This window comes from Procambarus clarkii, chromosome 5 (assembly GCF_040958095.1).
Source record: "Procambarus clarkii isolate CNS0578487 chromosome 5, FALCON_Pclarkii_2.0, whole genome shotgun sequence".
In the NCBI taxonomy this organism is placed as follows: domain Eukaryota; kingdom Metazoa; phylum Arthropoda; class Malacostraca; order Decapoda; family Cambaridae; genus Procambarus; species Procambarus clarkii.
The window spans coordinates 30,199,584-30,219,972 of record NC_091154.1 but is presented as its reverse complement, the minus strand read 5'-3'; the positions used below and the strand labels follow the sequence as shown (position 1 = coordinate 30,219,972).

Genomic DNA, 20,389 nt, shown 5'->3' with positions numbered 1-20,389 from the left:
GGGAATTTTATTGTGGTCGTTTCCACAAGTTAAACGATGCCCAAGTCGGGAGCGAATGTATGACGTCATAGTGACATCACACACCTCGTGCGCACATATACTGTACATATAAAATATTTTATATCTTATGTTGGTTAGGAAACGATGCGAATACGTGCCCAAATAATAAAATATTATCTCGATATATTCTGAAGCTCTTTATATATTTTTCCTTGAAATAATTGTATGAATAAATATAATCCATCCTTTAAAGGGAAAGTCTATGTGTTTGAATGTTACAGCAATTTGAGATTGATTGTTTACTTGCAGAGGAGTTAGGCTCGTGATCCCAGGCGGGATGTTAAGGCCCAGACGGTCATGACAACCAGAGATTTATAATTATGGAGGAGACCGAGGAAAAGAAGAGAAGAATACGCATAGAGGAAAAGCTGAAGAGATATGAGAAAATAGATTTTTTGGGAGAAGGACAGGTGAGGAATAGTGGTTATACATACTGACTGTGGTTTGAGACATACGGTGAGCACATGGGTTCAACGAGTCATATGCCCTAAACACATTTGCATTACTTAATTAATTCCTGATTTAATGTAATATGAACCTAAATCAACTTTACCTAACCCAAGGATCATGGAAGGAGGCTAACATAGGCAGTGCTATGTTTTGGTACAGGTCTAGTGATTTACAAGTATTTACCTGAATTTACCTGGAGGGCTACTAACACAGTAGTGGCTTTGACGAGGACAGGAAGCTGGCGGCCTGTCAAAGGTTCCCCCATTTGCCCTGATGATTTTGTCCAGTTGGATTTTATAATTTAACATTTTGTTTTGGCATTTATGGCATTGGCGGGTAGGCGGTTCTGTGGGTGAAAAAGCATCTTCTGTTTCACGTTCTACATTGTGGCTTGTTGAGCTTGAAACCGTTACTCCTTGATTTTGTTATATCTGACCTTTTAAAGAAATTGTCATTCTTATGAATAAATCCACAAGGGCCGTGATTAGGATTCGAACTTTCGCCTGGGATGATCCCTGACGCTGCCTTAGTTGACTAGGCCACAACATGGTCAAAAGAATTACGACCAGGAATTTATTCATTTGATGCATCACGCTATTGTGATTTCTGTGTAAATTGTTATTCTTATTTACTTATTTATACATGTATACAAGAAGGTAATCCAGACAATGGCAACAGATCCAGGTCTAACTTACTTGGATTGTATGAGTATAACAACAGTGATTCAGGTTGTATAGGATACCAGAGTCAGTGCTAGTGTGCCTAGGAACAGAAGCTGCTTGCTGATGTAGTCGAGGTTAGAGGTGGGGAAGCCAGATTCAGCAGTATATATGTCCATAGGTGCCAGTGATGCCATATGTGAGAGAAATGGCATTGGTGTCGTGTGAGCCAAGACCTGAAGACGGCGGTGTTGGGAACTCGAGGCAGTATTTATTTGCAAGCGAAAATTGCTATTTAGGAGAAAATTAAGCAATAGTGCCATGGTAGCTGAAATTGGCAGTGCCATTGGAGCTGAAGGTAACAGTGCCATACAAGGTGAAGTTAGTGAAGCTGAAGGTAGTGATCCCATTGGAGTTAAATGTGACAGTGCTGTAAGAGGTAAATATGTCTTGGAAGCAGGAGGTGCTGTGGGATCAGAGTGACAGTGGTGACCATGGTAGATGGAGTAGCCAGCAATTTAGGACAGTGCTGAGGTCTGTGCTCTTCCTTGGAGTCGAGGAGCAAAAGGGTGTAGGTCAGGTAGTGTTGAAATGTTTGTGACTAAATTTGTGCTGCTATGTTATTTGTGCTACATTTAGATTATATGCTGTACTCTAGACATGCTACTTATGTATTCATTGAGATTCTAGTGAAATAATACTTTGATTTGAAGCATTTCTGCTCACTTGTAGCTTTTGAAACCGATACTGAACCATATATATGTATGTATGTATGTATTTATTTATTTATTTTATTTATTTTTTTATTATTTTTTTATTATTTTTTTGGGGGGGGGGTGGTTTGGTAAATTATTTTTCAAAAATTGTTAGCAAGAATCTCTATTTTAACTCTTAGATTATACTGGGGTAGGTGATGAATTTTTGTTTTTAATTTATGAGCTATTTATGGAAACTGATTAATGGACATACGTATGTATGTCTGTGATTAATGTAAACAAATACAAGTACTGTACAGTACTCTATACACCTACTGTATGTATTGTATGACATTAAGAATATAGCATTTCCCGAAGTAAATTTAATTTTTACATTTCAGTTTGCAACTGTGTACAAAGCCCTGGATGTAGAAACAAAGCAAATTGTTGCAGTGAAAAAGGTAAGCAAATATTTTTCAGATGTTAATAAAAATTTTACAGTATAATGTTTAAATTAATACAAAAATATTTTTTATTTCTTAAATTTCTCGAGAATAAAAAAGCATTTAGATGATTATATCATGTATGAGGCTTTATTATTTATTAGCTATAGCAAAAGAAGAATGAAATTTAATCAGTTGAAACATACCAGTACTTAGTTAAAAGTATTCCAAGCACAGTATATTGTAGTACTGTACTGTACTGTACTGTAGGGATCTAGGAAGGAGGTATCTAGGTATCTACTGAACAGTTTTGTGTACTGTATCTACTTAAAACTTTCAAGAATTTCTTATAATGATGAAGGAAGATCTCTATTTTTATTGGCCCATTTACCCTGGAGCTAGACTGTAGAACTACAGTAGTTTTATAAATGGTTGAGGATATGGGGGGAAGACCCTGAATGTGTCACAGTATACAAAAGAATAAGTGTAACTGTACCAAAACTTCTTAAGACTTACCTTGATGCTTAGGGATTCTCCCAGCATTCTTGACTGCAAATAATACAAAGCAACATCTTTCATTTGAAGTTTTCTGTTCCCAGATCCAGTTATTTTTTAAAGAAAATCAGTTTGCGAATAAGTATCATCACATTTCACATTCACTGAATATGAAAGCTGATTGACAAAGCTCAACTGCCTTAAAGTAGAAATCTACACCGTGTAGTAGCTTGTGATGCATGAAAATGATACACTGCATGTTTATTTGGCCACCATTTCTCGGGAGAGCAGAATGCAGACTCGGATGCGCTTATGGGTTTGTGAATCATGAGACGTGGATGTCTCCATTATGTTACTAAAATTCAGTTCTGTAAAATTCATAAAAATAAGCCTACAAAATTATTTTACCCTCTTATAAGTCATTATTATCTTTAAGATAGTACAACAAATACTGTGTGTAGAAGAGACCGTGGTGGTATGTTGGAAAGATAGTGGTGGCGTATGTGGAATAAACTGGTGTGGGAGAGAGTCGTGTGTGGTAGAGGCAGTAGTGTGTGTGTGTGTGTGTGGGAAAGAGGTAATGGTGTGTGCAGGAAGAGTTAAAATATTTCCTTTTCAAAGTTAGGTTGTATATGTATTAGAACAATACCATAAACAGACCTGTAGGAATTCATGTACATTTTCAGTGTCATACCCTAATAGTTTTATAGATGCAATTTCCTCATTTTCTTCATAATTGTAATGATATAAATTTATCAGCCACTAATGGATACTATCTCAAAATCCCGTTTTATGAATGGCTTGCAAAATTGTATGGGCTTTATGTAAGTGCCGTATAATTAAGTATTAAGTGTGCAAAGAGCAGCACCTGGGTAGCCATCCACCTGTCCCTACACCAAACATACTGTTTGGTGTATGTAATTTTCTAATGTAATTTTCTCTCTCTACCACTGTCTCATTTCCCCCCCTTTCCCTGCATTTTTCCCCTTCTCCTATTCCTCATCCTCCTACATTGCCATCCTCCCTTCCCTCTACCACCACCAGTATTCTTTCCTTTCCAATCTTCTCCATTGTCCCTTTTCATCACCTTCTTGTTATCCTTTTACCAGCCTGTGTGCATTATTTTCTATTTCCTAAACTAATTATTCTCTGATTATTGTTGTTATAGTTCTCTGTATTCATTATATTCTATACTCATTATATTTATTGAAATTATTATTTTCCCTATACTGTACTGTGTTTATAGCACACTATATTCATTATATAGTACTGCACTCCCTGTACTCATTATACTCTGTACTCATTATAGTATATATATACCCATTATACATATACTGTATATTGTATTTACAGGTCCTGTAGTATGCTTATTAAGTTCTCTATACTGTACTTCCTGATCTTACTATGCTCATTATTTTCCCTGGGTTTATTATTCTTCATGGCATTAATATGTTCCTTGTACTCATAAACAATATCCTGCTCTCATTGCAACCTCTGCACTCATTACATCCAGTAATAATTACAACCCCTTGTACTCAGTACATCACCCTAATCATTGCAACTCTTGTACTCAGTACAGCACCCTAATTATTGCAATCCCTGTACTCAGTACAGCACCCTAATCATTGCAACTCCTATACTCATCAAAATCTGTAATCATTGGAATCCCCTGTACTCCTATCAGTATCCTGTAATTATTGCATCCCCTGTGCTCATTATATCACCATGTAATCATTGCAACCCTTAAGTACAGTTCTACCTTGTTAAATTTTTGTATCTTAAGAACTGCTGTCCTCTGGGATACCACTGTTGATTTGTTATGATAAAACATATCTAGGTAAACTATCGAGCCTGACCATGGGCCGGGCTCGGGGAGTAGAAGAACTCCCAGAACCCTCCAGGTATGCTCCAAGTAGTGTTAGTAACGGGTATAATTTATTATTTATTTAGTTGTAAGATGAGAGAAGCCTGATGAGTTCATGAAGATTAGAAAAGGAAGAGTTAGCAATAGTTTAACAACACACGATGACTTGATAATGGTCCGGGACGGACGAAACGTCATTATTTTCTTCATTTTCTGATGTGTGTGTGGTCATCATATCTTCAGCCATGTTATTGTGACTCATCGTCTGCTTTAGCAATAGTTCCTGTTGTTAAACCCAGAACAAAGTATGTTGCCATTTTGTTTTATAATTACATGGGGAATTTTGTGAAATAAACTGCCGCCCTATGTCTTTTCTGACATCATTGATATCCATAGGTTCAGCTTGAATTTGTGGGAATATCAGCTGGAAAATAAGTGTTTTACATTTTGTCTTGTAACATGTTGTGTTTGTTGGTAAATATTCTGTAAATCATACTTGGTAATGGCTGATTAAAAGCATACTTGCATTTCTTAACAGATCAAACTTGGGAGTAGGGAAGAAGCAAGAGATGGCATAAACCGTACAGCGCTGCGTGAAATAAAACTGCTACAAGAAGTTCACCATCTTAACCTAATTGGTCTTTTGGATGTGTTTGGCTATAAATCAAATGTCTCACTAGTGTTTGATTTTATGGATACTGATCTGGAAGTAAGTGTTATCTGATTTAGGAAATATAGTGGTGCTGTGTTATAAAATATATTAGTTAATGGGAACACACAGTGGATCAAACTGTAGTAGTTTAGATTCGGGCAAGAACTGCATAGATAATGGTTTGGAAACAGGATTATTGATGATGTTGACCAGACCACACACTAGAAATTGAAGGGACGACGACGTTTCGGTCCGTCCTGGACCATTCTCAAGTCGATTCATCGACTTGAGAATGGTCCAGGATGGACCGAAACGTCGTCGTCCCTTCAATTTCTAGTGTGTGGTCTGGTCAACATACTTCAGCCACGTTATTGTGACTCATCGCCTGCATAAGGATTATTGAGCTATGGAACAAATTGTATAACATAATAGCTGGAGAATTGATGGATTATTTCAAGTGTAGGTTGAAGCTACACTCGACTTTTCCCTACTTTTCTTATGTTCCTAAGTGCTAACAGTGCTGTAGGCACACATCAATTTGAAAATGAACTTTATTGATAGTGATATTTTGACTAAAATGGCAACTTGGTGTTTCTTGTTGTGAACTGTATTGTTGTAAAGACAAAAACAAAATGGGAAAATCAGAACACACATGCTAAATTGGCTTTGATGGGACTGTGGATTTCATAAGGCAAAGTGATCTTCAAAGAGAGAATACTTTATATAGCGTTTAGAGATGTGGTAAAATGGTTTAAAGGTTGCCAAAATTAGCGAATGAACTGTTTAGATTTACACTGTATTTGTAGAATAGAAGCTAGCATAAATAATGTTAGGAAATTTAGAATGAGTACAGAGCTCTCTGTAACCACTGTACTGCGCAGAGCACCCTAAGACGCTCCGAGAGTATTTTTTTTTTAATTAGGCTATATTTTAATGTTTTTTAATGTTTTCATTACTCTTTGTATTTTGAAATGAAAATGGTTGAGTTTGGAAACATTTTGACATTAACCTTACCTGAACATTTCTAAAAACAACAAAAATATGTCCTTAATATTTTATTAAGGACATATTTTTATTATTATGCTAATACTTGTCATGCATTAATATACATCCAGAATAGTAATTAATCATTGAATGTAATTGATCTGATAATTGAAAGATGTATTCATAGTGCTAAGGCTCCTTGTTGTACCTTATTGTGGTGTCATGAGTTTTTTCTTATTCTCTATTGTCGTCTTTATTTCATGTCGCAAAAGCTCTTCATCCTTTGGACTTTAAATTACTGTACAGTACTTGAAATCTGAGCCAAAACATTTAATTTCTTTTAAGTACTGTACTGTATTTTTAATCTTTCTTTTCTCGTCCTGTCAAAATAAATTTCTGGGCTGATGACTCTCCAGCCCATGAAATTGGAATTTAGAATAATGATTATGATGGAAGCTGTTGCAATATATTATTTTTATTAACAATGTATTTTTGTTAATATATGAAACTTACTTTCAGGTCATAATCAAAGATACAGATAACATCATCCTAACGCCAGCAAATATAAAAGCGTATATCTTGCAGACAATACGGGGATTGGAATATCTGCATCTCCACTGGATTTTACACAGGGTATGAGAGTTATGTTTTCTTTAACATTTGACAATTACTTGGGTATACTTCATAGGGATACTTTAAGGTTTTATTAGAATTAATTTATAGGATGGTTTTATTAGAATTAATTTATAGGATGGCACCCTCGGGTAGTGGCCCAGATCACCTAAGATTAGCCAGACCTTAGGATGAGCTGTTGATCTGATCATTTGGTAACATCCTAGCACTTGGCCTGAATAGTTACTGAGAGTCCCATCAGAAAAGGATTTCTCATTAAATTCAATTCTTGATTCAGTAACATGCGCAGCTTATTCCCCTTTTGCTCAGAATCTGTGTCCATGACTTCAGCATACACTACACACAAACATTTACTTTTCCCTTTTCTTTTCACCATATATATTTGGTTTGGTTTCTCATATAAAGTGCTATAATAAGAAATCTCTGGCAGGAACTGAAGAGGCCATGCCAGAAAGAGAACATTGAGTGTAATGAAATGCCTCTTTATGGGTGGCTTCTCAGTAGCTGCCCATTTCCTACCTAATTCTTGCCCATGAATAGGGTTGTTGGGTTACCTTTAGCTTAAGAATGAGGCATGCAATGCACCTCACTTAAATCCCTGATTGGCTGGCAGTGGAGAGGAGTTAGTCAAGTGGGGTTTTGGTTATTTTGAGTTTTATTTGATATTAAGTTAGCGTACATTTTCTATGATTTTTGTGAGTTATTGTGACTTGCGTTTCAGCGAACATGCTCTCCCACCTCTTAGAAGGTGAAATTCTGATCCTTGCTCCTGGTAGGCCAGGTCGTCATAAATGTCCTGTTAGAAGGTTTTATCACAAGTGCCAGTGCACACGTTCTGGGGATCACTTGAGTAGCTGCCCAGAAAGGGTAGTGTATTACACTTGAGTAATAAACATGTAATGTGCTAATTTTCATAAAAAAATTCATTAAGTGAATTACTAAATATTATTTTCATTTTCATTTCAGGATCTGAAACCTAATAATCTATTAGTAAATTCTGAGGGAGTATTAAAGATTGGGGATTTTGGATTAGCACGATTTTTTGGCTCCCCAAATAGACAATATTCACATCAAGTGGTCACTCGGTGGTATAGGTAAGTATTCTTTAATTTTAGGATGTAAATATTGCAACCCATCCTCCTGAAATGCTAGTACGTACAGGAATTATTTGTTTGAAAGTACCAATATTGGTATTGGTACTGATGGATCAGCAGTAAACCTCTGTTTGTACTGCAGGTATTAATTTCATAGAGTCCAGAAAAAGTAAAGTTAAACACTAAGCTTAAACATTCTTAGGCCTAGTATAGCACATATATGTACCACATTAGGCCTAAGATAGTGTGTATTAGGTCCAGGATTGCTAGGAGAGGTTAAGTTAGGCCTTATATTTAGTTTGCGGTTAAAAAATTTCCGGTTTGTCCAAATTCAATATTACAAAAGTCAACTTTCTAGTGGTCCATCTCTACATATCGGTACTTTCGTTTTAGGAAGACAGGATGGAAAAATATATATATACAGTATACATACATAGAAGCAGAGGAGCTTCAAGAGATCCACAACTTTTAAGCATTCATTGTATTCACCACTGAATAACCTGTAATCTTTAAATATTTAATAAAGCAAAACAAAGCACAAGAAGAAGGGGGGGGGTAGTAGGACAAAAGAACATGGTAACTGCATGGAGGGGACCAGAAAATTTCCTCTAATATGTTTTGTGTACTTTTCTCTGAGGCTATGGGTCTCCTTCTTCCAGTCAGAGGTGGTACCCCCATTCTATTTATATATATGACACCTAGAAATAAATAAGGTTGAGTTAAAATAAACATCAACTTTGTGAAGTTCAAGGCTGTCTTGATTGCCCTTAAATAGGAATACAGTTCTGTACAGTATTGTACTTTAGAGTACAGAAACATAACACTGTACACATTAAAATTTAAGAACTTAAATACTGTATTGTATATATTTTGCATGAATCTAAAAATATAAAGTGATCCTATTAGCAGCTTAATCAACCTAACCAAACTTCAAATTACTTTACAAGTGCTTGACAAATTCGGTTTTGATTGGCAGATGCTGATGTTTTGATGGCTAAAGGTCCTTGGTTTTCAGGTCTTACCAAATATATCTGTTTTGACCTGCGTTATTTTTTAATGGCCTTCCTCATGATCAGCTCTTTGTTCCATCTATAGTATGGAGGCAAACTTCCAACATCTGGATTTTCACTCTTGGAAGCATAATTACAGTATTAATCAAATGATCAATGCTTACGATAAAGGAATTAATTTTTTTCATTTTGGCGTAGCTTCCTCCTCTTTCTTCCACTTTGCCATCAAGTATTGCTGGGAGGCGGTGTATGAAGTGTGGATGAATGTACTTCTGAAATAATTATAATCTGTATTAAGAAGCCTCCAGTGTTTGATTATCTCCAGGTATGGCCTGGTGGGATGTTTAGGAAAGATCCCTGTTGTAGTCAGAGATGAGAAGTTTGCAATGATGCACTGTGGAGTTAGTATTGTCCCATGAGGGACTGTAATTTTAAAGTCACTGAGTGGCCCAGGTTGGGAGGTACAGTATTTTGTGGTTTTAATTTTATTCTTGTATATTCAGTATGTCATTTGAAAAATATTTATTGTACTTTATGCATTTCAGGAGCCCTGAACTATTGTTTGGAGCACGATCATATGGAACTGGAGTTGATATGTGGGCAGTCGGTTGCATCCTGGCTGAAATGCTGGTACGCTGCCCATATTTTCCAGGGGACTCGGATCTGGACCAACTCACTAGAATATTTACTGCTCTTGGTACGCCCACAGATGATAACTGGAAGGTAAATATATATTTATAATACTTCTCCTTCTTTAATATGTCCATTACTTTATATTTTTAAGTTTGTATATAAGTACTTATTAAAAAACAAAAAATCAGTAGGAAAACTAAAATGCAGTACAGTATTCTAATAGCAAACAAAATGACATTATTCAGTTTGCTCATTTGATATGGTGATATATGATGTCATGAATGATTGGATTTAAATAAAGTTGTATTTATTTTACAAATTATCTGTTAAAGAAATTACTCTTTTTAATTAACAAACATTTATGTTTACATACTCATTTTTATTGGCAGTTATTGGGTACCTGCTGTATTTATTATTCTAGATATTCTTGTTATGTATTATATCTGCTCTTCCATGTGTGACTGGAGGTGGCTTCCAACACATCTGCTTCCAATTTGTTCTACTTATTTACCTCGTATTAAGTCATTTGTCGTAAGGCAAGTGTAACTAGGAATTTTCTTTGTGTAACTATGAGCTTTGGGTCAACAATGCTTTCATCACGTGCATCTCACTTACCTCACTACCGTTCCCACCTCCCTCAGACACCACTCATGCTATGGTCACCTTACACACTTCCTCAGTCTGCCCCCTCACATTGCTCCATTTTCTATGTAGTTATAAATCAAGTAAGATTGTAGTGTGTTATGTGGAATATAAAGTATTGAGGAAATGAAATGCGATGGACTTTATATTCATTGATTCATTGACATTTGTAGGAATTCAGTGAGTATTGGGCTTCAATAGGGATTAGTGATTCAGCTAGTAAGAATTTCATGGGAACACAGTTCCCATGAAATTCCCATTCCCATGATATACATGAACCATGAAACACTCATCTGGGAACACTATTTGATGCTCAAAACTGTCTCCTCTAATTGTTTGGCTTTGGTGTCACATTGCTTCCTTGGTTTTGGTGTGGAGTTTGCCTCATCTCCCTTTCTTAATTAATCTTCCTGCCTACTTCCACCTTCAGTCAGCCCGTGTGCCTCTAAAACCTTGATCGTTAAGTTCAGTTTGTTCTTCGCCTCGCCTCACTTTCTCAAGGATTGTTTCTACATGACAGCATTTTTTAGGGCTTTGCTATTAGGGAGTTGGATCAGTGAACTTCATGCTCACTGTCAGTTGCAAGGGTTTTATGTTTTTAGTGTGGATGCTCACTCTTCATCTCCATCCTTCTCTTTCTTGTTTGCTAAGAATGAGACATCTACCTCCCGGGAGGAAGCCGTTGCAGTTGATCAACTATAGGTTTGTTCATTCGCTGCAGCGTTATTTGCACACTATTTGTGCATCTCATGAGCATGCCTTGTTCCTCAGTTTCAGGCCCAAAGTCCCATGTTCTAAGGCCAGGGTTGTCTCAGATCATCTAGTAATCACCAAGTTTAACCAGTTAGATGCTTATTCCTCTATACGTGATGTGGGGTAAGTCGCTTCAGTGGATTTCTTTGGTAACATGTCCATGGCTAATATTGTGGCTTGGCAGATCAGGTGGTTCAATTGGGTGTTGGTTACTTGTTGTCTCCTGGATATTCCATGTCCTTGATGTGGATGTGTTGTGCTTGGACAGGTGGCATATCACTGATATATACTTCATTCATCCCCTAGAGATCTGCCTCCTTCTTGCAATGATAAGCTCTTTCCATGTTTCTGTTGTTCTCTTTCAGGAAACCCATTCTCCTCTCCAAATCATTGTTGAGAAAGTTTCAGAGAAATGCTTAGGGGGACTAGAACAAAAATAGAGCATTAGTGTAATGTAACTCCACTATCTCTGCAACATCTTAGTAGCTCCCCCTTTGTACTCTGTCCTCATTTCTTTCCCTAGGGTTGGGGACTGGGGACTTGGCAGTGAGGAGTTTGGCTGGCTGGGTGACCTTAGCTGGCATCTGGTAGTTGCTGGAAGAGCAAATGTAGTTGACTGCTCCAATTATCTGCTGGGTTGCTTTGCCTTTTCATTCTTATCTCATATTGCTGTTGTTGGTTTTGCTTTGCCATTTGACTCTCTGAGTGGTTCATCTCGGTTGTAGGTTTGTCATTTGATCCCTGTGTGCACCGATGACCTCTTTGAGGGGGCCAGATTTTTGTCTTAGCTCTTGGTAGGCCAAAAAGGCTTTAAATATAAAATGTTTTGGGACAGTCCTGATGTGCTAGTGCCTTAAATACCAAATGTTTTGGGACAGCCCTGATGTGCTAGTGCCTTAAAAACCAAATATTTTGGGACAGCCCTGTGATGTGCTAGCACTTTAAACTGTGGGAAGGTTTTAGTGCTTTAAACCCTGGCTTTAAACTCTGGGAAAGACCCGCAAGTGAGGCCTGGTCGACAACTGGGCTGCGGGGATTCTTAGCCCCGGAAACACCTCAAGGTAAGGTACAAAGGTGCCATGCAGAAGTAGCATTTTATTGCTGTGCTTAATAGGTAGCTTATTGAAAGTATTTCATTACATTATTTCTTAATATTGATTCAACACTTTATCACTGTTATGAATTAATGACATTACTTTTTCTAACAGGATCTAACAAAACTTCCTGACTATGTATCATTCAAGCATTTTGATGGATCTCCACTTCGTGATCTCTTCCTTGCTGCTAGTGATGATTTGTTGCAGCTTCTTGGGTCCCTGTTAATGATTAACCCTTCCAAGAGATGCAGCTGTACTCAAGCTCTCAAAATGCCTTACTTCAGGTAGTTTTTATTTCCAAAATAGACTTCCAAAGTTGTTTTGGTAATTGTATATGCAATTGATTATGAGTTGTAGCATATAACATAAATTTCAGCCTTCTGGTCAGTTGGTGAAAGTTTATATAAGTACAGTCTTTTCCTTCATTATATTTAATATTGTACGTACTCATATAAATTTTAGATATTTGGCTTCCAATGGTTTGAGGCAGCAAGAATGTTAGGCTTATGGAGTTCTTATTGGCCAATTACTAACCTTCTCAAGGATGCAACCCACTACAGTTAAATAGTGGGTTGTATAAATTGCATACCTATTTACAGCTAGGAAAACCGGCATCAGGTAAAAGAAAACATTGCCCAAGTACTTCTGTTCTGCTGCAAGAGTGACCTGGGTCCTTTTATAAGCACCTCCAAAGGATACCTGATCAACCAGGCTGTGATTCATACATCAGGCTGCGAGCAGCCACACCCAACAGCCTGGTTGACTAGTCCAGCAACGAGGAGGCCTGGGCAATGACCGGGCCACGGGGACGTTAAGCCCTGAAACCAACTCAAAGTATACTCAAGGTATACACTCACCCACTATCATCACCCTCACGCCACAAATATATATAAAACGCACCAGGTGAAAATACTGCAAATAGTTGTGAATATTTCATTCATTATGAGCATAATTATCCAGCAAGTTTTTGTTTGTCTCTCTTCATGGATACATCATCTAATATTTTATCCTGTACTCATCTCTTCCCAGCAGAATCAATCATATTCATATATTCACTTTTTTTTCATAAATTTTACCTGTCTAACTTTCAAAGTACTGTACAGTATAGAATTTCTTTCACCTTTCCCTAATTTTTTTTGTCACCCGTTAGCATTCTCCCATATTTATCTTTGATCCATACATTCAGATATATTATACCATATATTTACTATAATGCCATTTTGTTTTGGCTAAATATCAGCATAATGTGAATACCGTTCATTCACTTGGTATCACTCATGATAGAGACAGAATCTGCTAGTAATTCTGAGCTTTGCAGATTTTCTAACAGAAAAAACTTAAATATATGTATTAGTGAAATTTTTTTGCTTCTTTTTATGATATCACTTATAGTTAAAAAAAAATGTTAGTATTGTTAAAAATTTAGACACAAAGAATAAGTCACAATAATGTTAAATATTGCTTGACTTATAGTACAGTACATGTGATAAATATTTTAACTACACAGTTTATTTACCGTCTATTAACTTCTTGTTGAAGAATTATTTAAGTATATTTTGTGGTACCTGTTAATAAACATACTTTTGTTAAAGTTTTAGAGGATTGATTTTGATACAATATACTTTATTTTAAAAAAGTGTACAGAATATGTATGCTTATGGTTTTCATTGACTACCTTTCCTGAAATGCTAAACATTTATAGCAATCTGTAAGTGTGAAAGTCCAAAAGAGCCGTGATTTCTCATTGATGCATCATGTTAGTGTGATTACTCTGTGAATATGTTTGTGTTGTAGAAATATACATTATCCCATTGTGTGCTCTTGACCTCACTTTCCACCTTCCTTCCACAGTAACCGACCAGCACCAACACCTGGGCCAATGCTGCCACTCCCTGCTTCAATTAGAAACAAGAAGGAAATAGAGAAGCCAACATTAAAACGCAAGATCATTGAAGAATCTGGATTTGGAGGTAAATGTTTTATACTACACAATTACATTTGGTTTTAAAATAACTCCACATGGTATCTTCTAGTCCCAATAAATCTGAAATAGCAACTGAATTTCCTTTTGATAATGCAAGTGTTGTTAGTAAATGAGGTAAAAGTTTACATTATTGTGCACTTGAAAATTAAAGTCTATTGCCATTTACATTACATTATGTAATATGACATTCCTGCAACAGACACACAGCAGCGTATAGCTTTTTCTTAATTTTAAGCTCTTATTTTAAAGAGTATTGACTTCACTTTTTTGTGTAAATAACATCATACTTGCATAGAATAAATTTCTTGTACAAACTTAACTTTTCTGAGCCTAGTTGCTTCCTAGAGCAAAAACCTGTTGTTTCTATGGATTGGATCTTACTGTCAGGGCAGGTTATGATTTATCTGCGCAGCAGCAATCTTTTTCAAATATCCCCTCAGGGTTGTACTGATTGCAAACTGGAGACTGCTCACTTCAGTCTGGAATGACCTCTAGAAAGTTTATTCATAAAAACCTAAGCTTTTTAAGTGGTCTTCGGTACTATAGACTCAAAACTACTGGTTGGCGGCCCACCTGGTTACTACTCTTCTGATTGCCAACTGGTGGCAGCAGCTACACTGTAATAGGTCCTTGACTCAAGTCCCCTCACATTCCTTCTGAATGCTTTCTCATGCCAGTTTAAGGCAGACAGACTAGAAATAAGTTTAGTGGCTCACAAATTATTCTTGGAAGCATTTGTTTCTGTGTGTAAGTGGCCTATCCTGTTAGTGAATACTAACAAGATAGGCCACTCCCCACCTGTTAGTGAATACTAACAGGATAGGCCACTCCTCCACCACACACAGGATACTCCTGTGTGTGGTGGGGAGTGGTTGGTGGGTGATGTGCGATACAGTTGGCTAGTTCCTGAGAGCAGGAGTTACAGAAGCAAAAGCAGAATGGAAAACGAGAAAAACTTTGAGGTGGAAGGCCAGTGACCCCAAGCTTAGATGTGAGGCTGGGTGAACGTATCAGCCAAACAAAGCTATGGCTTAAGATTCGTGATAATCATGAAATAAAGTAGATCATATATTGAGGAGGTATGAAAAGGTATCAGTAGGTGTGGCCATTACAGAAATTATGACGATGGTCAGCGAGAATACAGTCTTCAAGATGTCCAAGAAATTCTTTATTAAACATAGTAGAATTAAATCATTCACATTTTTTTGGGAGGTAAAGGTACAACAAAAATCCTGTTTCTAAGAGACGAGTTTTAGCTAAGCAGTGTTGCCATTAAATTAACATCTGTTGGGGTCCATCACTTGTTAAATTATGACAATGGACGATTGGTGAGGTAGTTAATACCTTGACCATCTTGGAATTCTCTACCATTTGGTGATTACCATACAAGGATTAAGTTTGCTGTTTTGGGTACGTTCCTGATCATCAATCCTAAATAGTAGGACATTGTGCTTGCTCATTTGCATATATAGCCTATGGCCACGTAGGCTATATATGTAACACACAGGTATGTAATGATCAGTGACCCTTGCTCTTAGCTGTGAGGATTGTGATAATTCCTGAGTATGACAATTGCTGGTAGTTTCCCCCTACTGTCTTTTCCTAACCACTTGGGCTGAACGGCCTTGCTTCATGCAGGTCAGCGTTCAGTCCCCGACCGACCAAGTAGTTGGACCTGGATTCCTTCTAGTTGGACTTGACTCCTTCCCTCCTGTCCCATCCCAAATCCTTATTCCGAGCCAAGTGTTACATAGTCATAATGGTTTTGTCATTTTTCCTGGTAGTTCCCTTTCACTCCCCACGTTGAGGGAACTTGGTCACAAATACCTGTTCGAAGTCTTCATGATTATCGATTTTGTCAAGGATACTCTGTCATCTCTAGTGTCAGGGAGTGATGCTTTCTTCTTGGTAAATGAGATATTTCATTTGATTGAGGATGCTGGTTTCTTCTAATAGGTAGTCTTAATGATGGCATTTAATAACTTTTTTTTTCCTAGTTTTTCAGTAAAGTGCTGCACTATTGAAACATTTGTATAGCCTAATTTTGTTTCCAAAATATTTGTATTATACTATGTATGTATTTAGTGTGATGTTATTTTATTGCCTATCCAATGATCTCATGCTACAGTGCAAAAGAAATTATTTATCACAACTGTTCCTGGTAACCACCACTGAAGCGATGACTTCTCAATAATTTTAAAGGAATGTGGCTGTGTGGCATTTATGGATTCATTGCCCAAGTGAGACTTTCTCAGAGCCCAGTGTCCTCTATTTGAACTACTCTCCAAAACGTCTACAACTATAAATGATTTTAATATACTGGATGAGGCAGCGGACTCCATCTGTAATCACATAGAATTAGCTGATCAACATTCAGTTCCTCAGAAACCAATCAACCCATTTTACAGACACATCTCATAGTGGAACAAACAATACAGTGATGTTGCTGAATGGAAGAAAGCCTCATGCAGATCTCGACAAAACCCATCTACATAAATTTGCATCCAACACGAATAAGGAGCAGTCCATGCCTGTCAAACCTACCTTTGGAATAAGACAAGGTTGTGTAATGTCCCCAACGTTGTTCAACCTATATACTTTATACTGTATGTAGATGGCGATATCAGTGAGAGTAAATATGAATCAAAGATAACAAGAAACTGAATGGTCCATAACCAAGTTATCTATGGTAGTTTTCTCTTATCTACTCTCATCTAATGAAAATATATCGTCTGGAAGTTTATTTCGGCATTCTGTAATCTTAATGCTAAGGAAATATTAGCAACTGTATATCTACTTGACTTCTTACAACTCTAAATTTAATTCTCTCATTTCTGGTATCACCTTACAGTTCTAAATAAATATAGATAAAAGCCTTAGTGGGTCCTACTGACCCATCTTTGTCTTTTCACCTTTAATTCTTGGGGTGCCGCTGTGGCACCTATCATCAAAGGTGCCACTGCCTGTTTGCAAAAAAATAATAAGGATAACAAATTGTTCTAATAAAACTATTCATTTGCCTGCAGAAAGTAAAGAAATTGCAAAAAATGCGTTGGTTCATCATATTGGACTGAGAACTGTGATGTTCAAGTTAGATTGTTTATATATACAGTATATATATGTTCACTTTTTCATTAGTTTACACAATGTGTATGGAATATCTAAATTTATGTAGTAGTAGGCATCCGTCAGTCTGAGGAGACTATAGTGTTGTTCTCTGGTTGTCAGTCCGGAGTTGCCTCTCCAGGCAGAGGCCACTGGAGATGACCTAATTTATGTACGCATACAGTAATAGTAGAAACGGTGAGTTCTGTATATAGGTTTACAATATAATATGTACATCTATATTGCATGTAAATCTGCGCATGGTAGATTTCAAAATAAATGTCTTGCAACCCACTCCTTTGCTGGTATTGTCTTAGAACATTGTCCAGAGATATTCAATAGATAATTGCAAGCCACTGGTACATGATAACTTCATCGCATTGTAGGCAATTCAAAAGAATAGCAGAATTTTCCCCCAGCTGGTAGCTAACTCCATTACATCCATATACAGTACTGTAGATGTATTATAACCATGTTTACATCATTTATAACTAAAATCGATATATGATAACTGCATTATACAGGGGATCACTGTCAAGCCTGGTCCCAGGCTGGGCTCGAGAAGTGGAATTCCAAGAACCCACTCCTGGTACAATCCAGATACAATGTATGTCAATAAAATCACTCTTTAATTGTTAATAGCTGATGATGATGCAGAGAATGGTGATTATTTTCCACAGAGTTAGGATTGGAGGAAAGCTTAAGATTAATACTAATAATATTAAAAAGATGATTAAAAAAAAGTAAAAGATGGATTTTTCTCTACTGAAAGAAATAAAAGAAAAATATTGATGAGATAAAAGATTAAACTGGGGGAGAGGTTAAGATTTTCTTTTACTCTTTATGATCAGTATTGCGTAAACATAGAACAATATAAGGAGAAAGTAATAGAAGGAAGGAAGAAAAGCAAAAAACTATAGATTCCCTACGGAAGAATTTTGAAAGTTTGTTATGTAACTATGATGTGAAAAAACAGCTCTTTTTCTTTCTTTCTTTGGTATCCATTTATCTCTTTGGTATCCATTTATCTCTTTGGTATCCATTTCTGGGACTGTACTGATTCTGGAGTTTGCTTGGTGGTCTGAGAATTTTGTTACATACTGCCATTTTCTTATTCCTGCTATAGTTTCATCAAGCCTTTTTTTCCATCCTGTTTATTATAGCTATGATAGCTTGGATTTTGTTTCATTTGTGCTCACGGTTATTTTTATACACGGTTCATGTACGTTAATTTTTGCACTGCCCTGTTAATGAAGATGCTAATATGCTGTACAGTATTAACTTTGGTATTACTGTATTTAAAAATATTCAGCTTTCTTGCATATTGTGAATGACTTTACAGTGTCACTATTTCCACCATAGAAGCTCTACATTATTTAGCAGTTTTCCCTCTACATAACTTAATGGTAATTTAATAAAGAACTGTACTGTATATTGTTATTAATAATGTTGCTTTCTCTTGCAGCATCCTTAGCCAAGAAGCTCCAGTTTTAACTCGGAAACAGAGAAGCACGAACTGAAAGACTGGGATGAGAGACAGGCCTTGTCTCTGTGATATTAAAACACTTCAAGAAATTCTTTAGTTAATTATGATTTGTAATGCTCTTAATCTAATGACATCTAATAGTCTCAAACAAATGGATTTTCTGTTTGTCCAAGTTATTCTGTTTCTGTTATTAAAATCTAAACTTTTATATAATGCTCATAAAGATGCAGTAGTTTTGTATTAAATTTGGTGTATTTCAAAAGGAAATATTGTATTGTACCTGTACTGTATTTCTAAGGCTTCCAACAAAATGTATGACTTCTTCCAACTTAATTCAAATTTGGTGTCATTATTATGATTAAATTATTGCCAGGATGTGCCTGTATTTATTAATAAAGAGAAAACACAATACTAAAAAGTGCCCTTATTGTTCCTTAAACAACTTGTGAAAAAAGTGAAATATGTGTAATATTCAAGAAAATGTATATGACAAGCTTGAGGTGTGAGAAAGTAAGTGAATAATACAAATATTTTCATGTACAGTAATTATAAAGGTGATTCATAAAGCAGTAAACAATTTTATTACATTAGAATAATTACATTAGAATTTTATTACATTAGTGTAGAATTACACTACTCCATTTTTTCCATTATGGAGTAGAAATTTCCAAGCAAAAATGTTACTTAATCTAATATATTTGAAACCAATCTTAACTTTCAGATAATTTTTTTTTTTTTTTTTTGCTGAATCATGTGTTTTATTTTTGTAAGCATTTAGTATGTCATTTTAGTTCTAAGAAATAAAGTGGTGCATGTCTTTTCATACCTTCTTATAGAGTATTCATCTTTGTGCATCATAGTGGGAAGTTGCTAGGGCTTAGTACTAAGGCTTAAACCCTTATGTACAGTTACAAGCCATAAATTCTTTACTCTTCTGACAACAAGGAAGTAAAAATCGAGGCTGGAGAATAGCCAAAGGAATGAACATTGGCCAGTTCTGTAGTCTGACAATGCTTTAGTGAGGTTCCCTCACCAGAGTTCCAACACCTCTCATACCAGCATGAAGAGTTAGTTTTTCATCAGCTAAATGTAATCTCTGCATTTACCATACAATAAAATTGATGATAGCTAGCATAAAATATGAAAGAGAAGAAAATAAGCTCTGATTGCAGCTAAATGTAATCTCTGCATTTACCATACAATAAAATTGATGATAGCTAGCATAAAATATGAAAGAGAGGAAAATAAGCTCTGATTGCAGTAAAGAGTTCAACTATGCTAGGGGGAAGGGTGGGAACATGAGGCTGATTCAAGTTCAAGTATGTTTATTGAGATAAGCAATAAATATATCTCAAAGGGATAGAGTAGCTTAGGCTATTTCTACCCCCCTCTACTTCAAGTCCCTCAAGGGGCGCACAAATGCTGTGAGTACAAATAGACAAATAACATTACAAGAATCCCATTTAACATTGCAGGTTAATATAGTAAGTACAGCATATAATTGTTACACTCTTGGGGCAAAATTCTTGTAGCTCCTAAGTATACTGTCTATCATACCATTATCACACACCCAAACAATTTGATGTGGTACACTATTTATTTCCTTATTTCTATAGTTTTCAATAAGTTGACACTCTAATACATAATGTT

The 20,389-nt window shown here is 36.2% G+C and overlaps 1 protein-coding gene across 2 annotated transcripts; it reads left to right on the top strand.

The window, feature by feature from the left end:
- Positions 1-309: 309 nt before the first annotated feature.
- Cdk7 (Cyclin-dependent kinase 7) lies at positions 310-19,157 on the top strand. Of its 2 annotated transcripts, XM_045748166.2 has the most exons (10): positions 310-470; positions 2,266-2,325; positions 5,205-5,375; positions 6,822-6,935; positions 7,902-8,029; positions 9,585-9,762; positions 12,276-12,448; positions 14,016-14,134; positions 16,557-16,709; positions 18,719-19,157. In XM_045748166.2, exons 1-10 carry the CDS (start codon positions 381-383, stop codon positions 18,745-18,747), a joined length of 1,215 nt encoding a protein of 404 aa, XP_045604122.2. In that variant the 5' UTR covers positions 310-380; the 3' UTR covers positions 18,748-19,157. The 2 variants fall into 2 exon arrangements, with proteins under 2 accessions (XP_045604122.2, XP_045604128.1); XM_045748172.2 differs by lacking the exon at positions 16,557-16,709.
- Positions 19,158-20,389: the final 1,232 nt, after the last annotated feature.

Excerpts from the sequence above, each read along its gene's own strand:
- Cdk7 (XM_045748166.2), top strand. The coding sequence starts at position 381 with ATGGAGGAGACCGAGGAAAAGAAGAGAAGAATACGCATAGAGGAAAAG. Across the intron at positions 8,030-9,584 it reads GTGGTCACTCGGTGGTATAG|GAGCCCTGAACTATTGTTTG; the intron begins GTAAGTATTCTT and ends TATGCATTTCAG. Across the intron at positions 14,135-16,556 it reads TGAAGAATCTGGATTTGGAG|ACACATCTCATAGTGGAACA; the intron begins GTAAATGTTTTA and ends CCCATTTTACAG.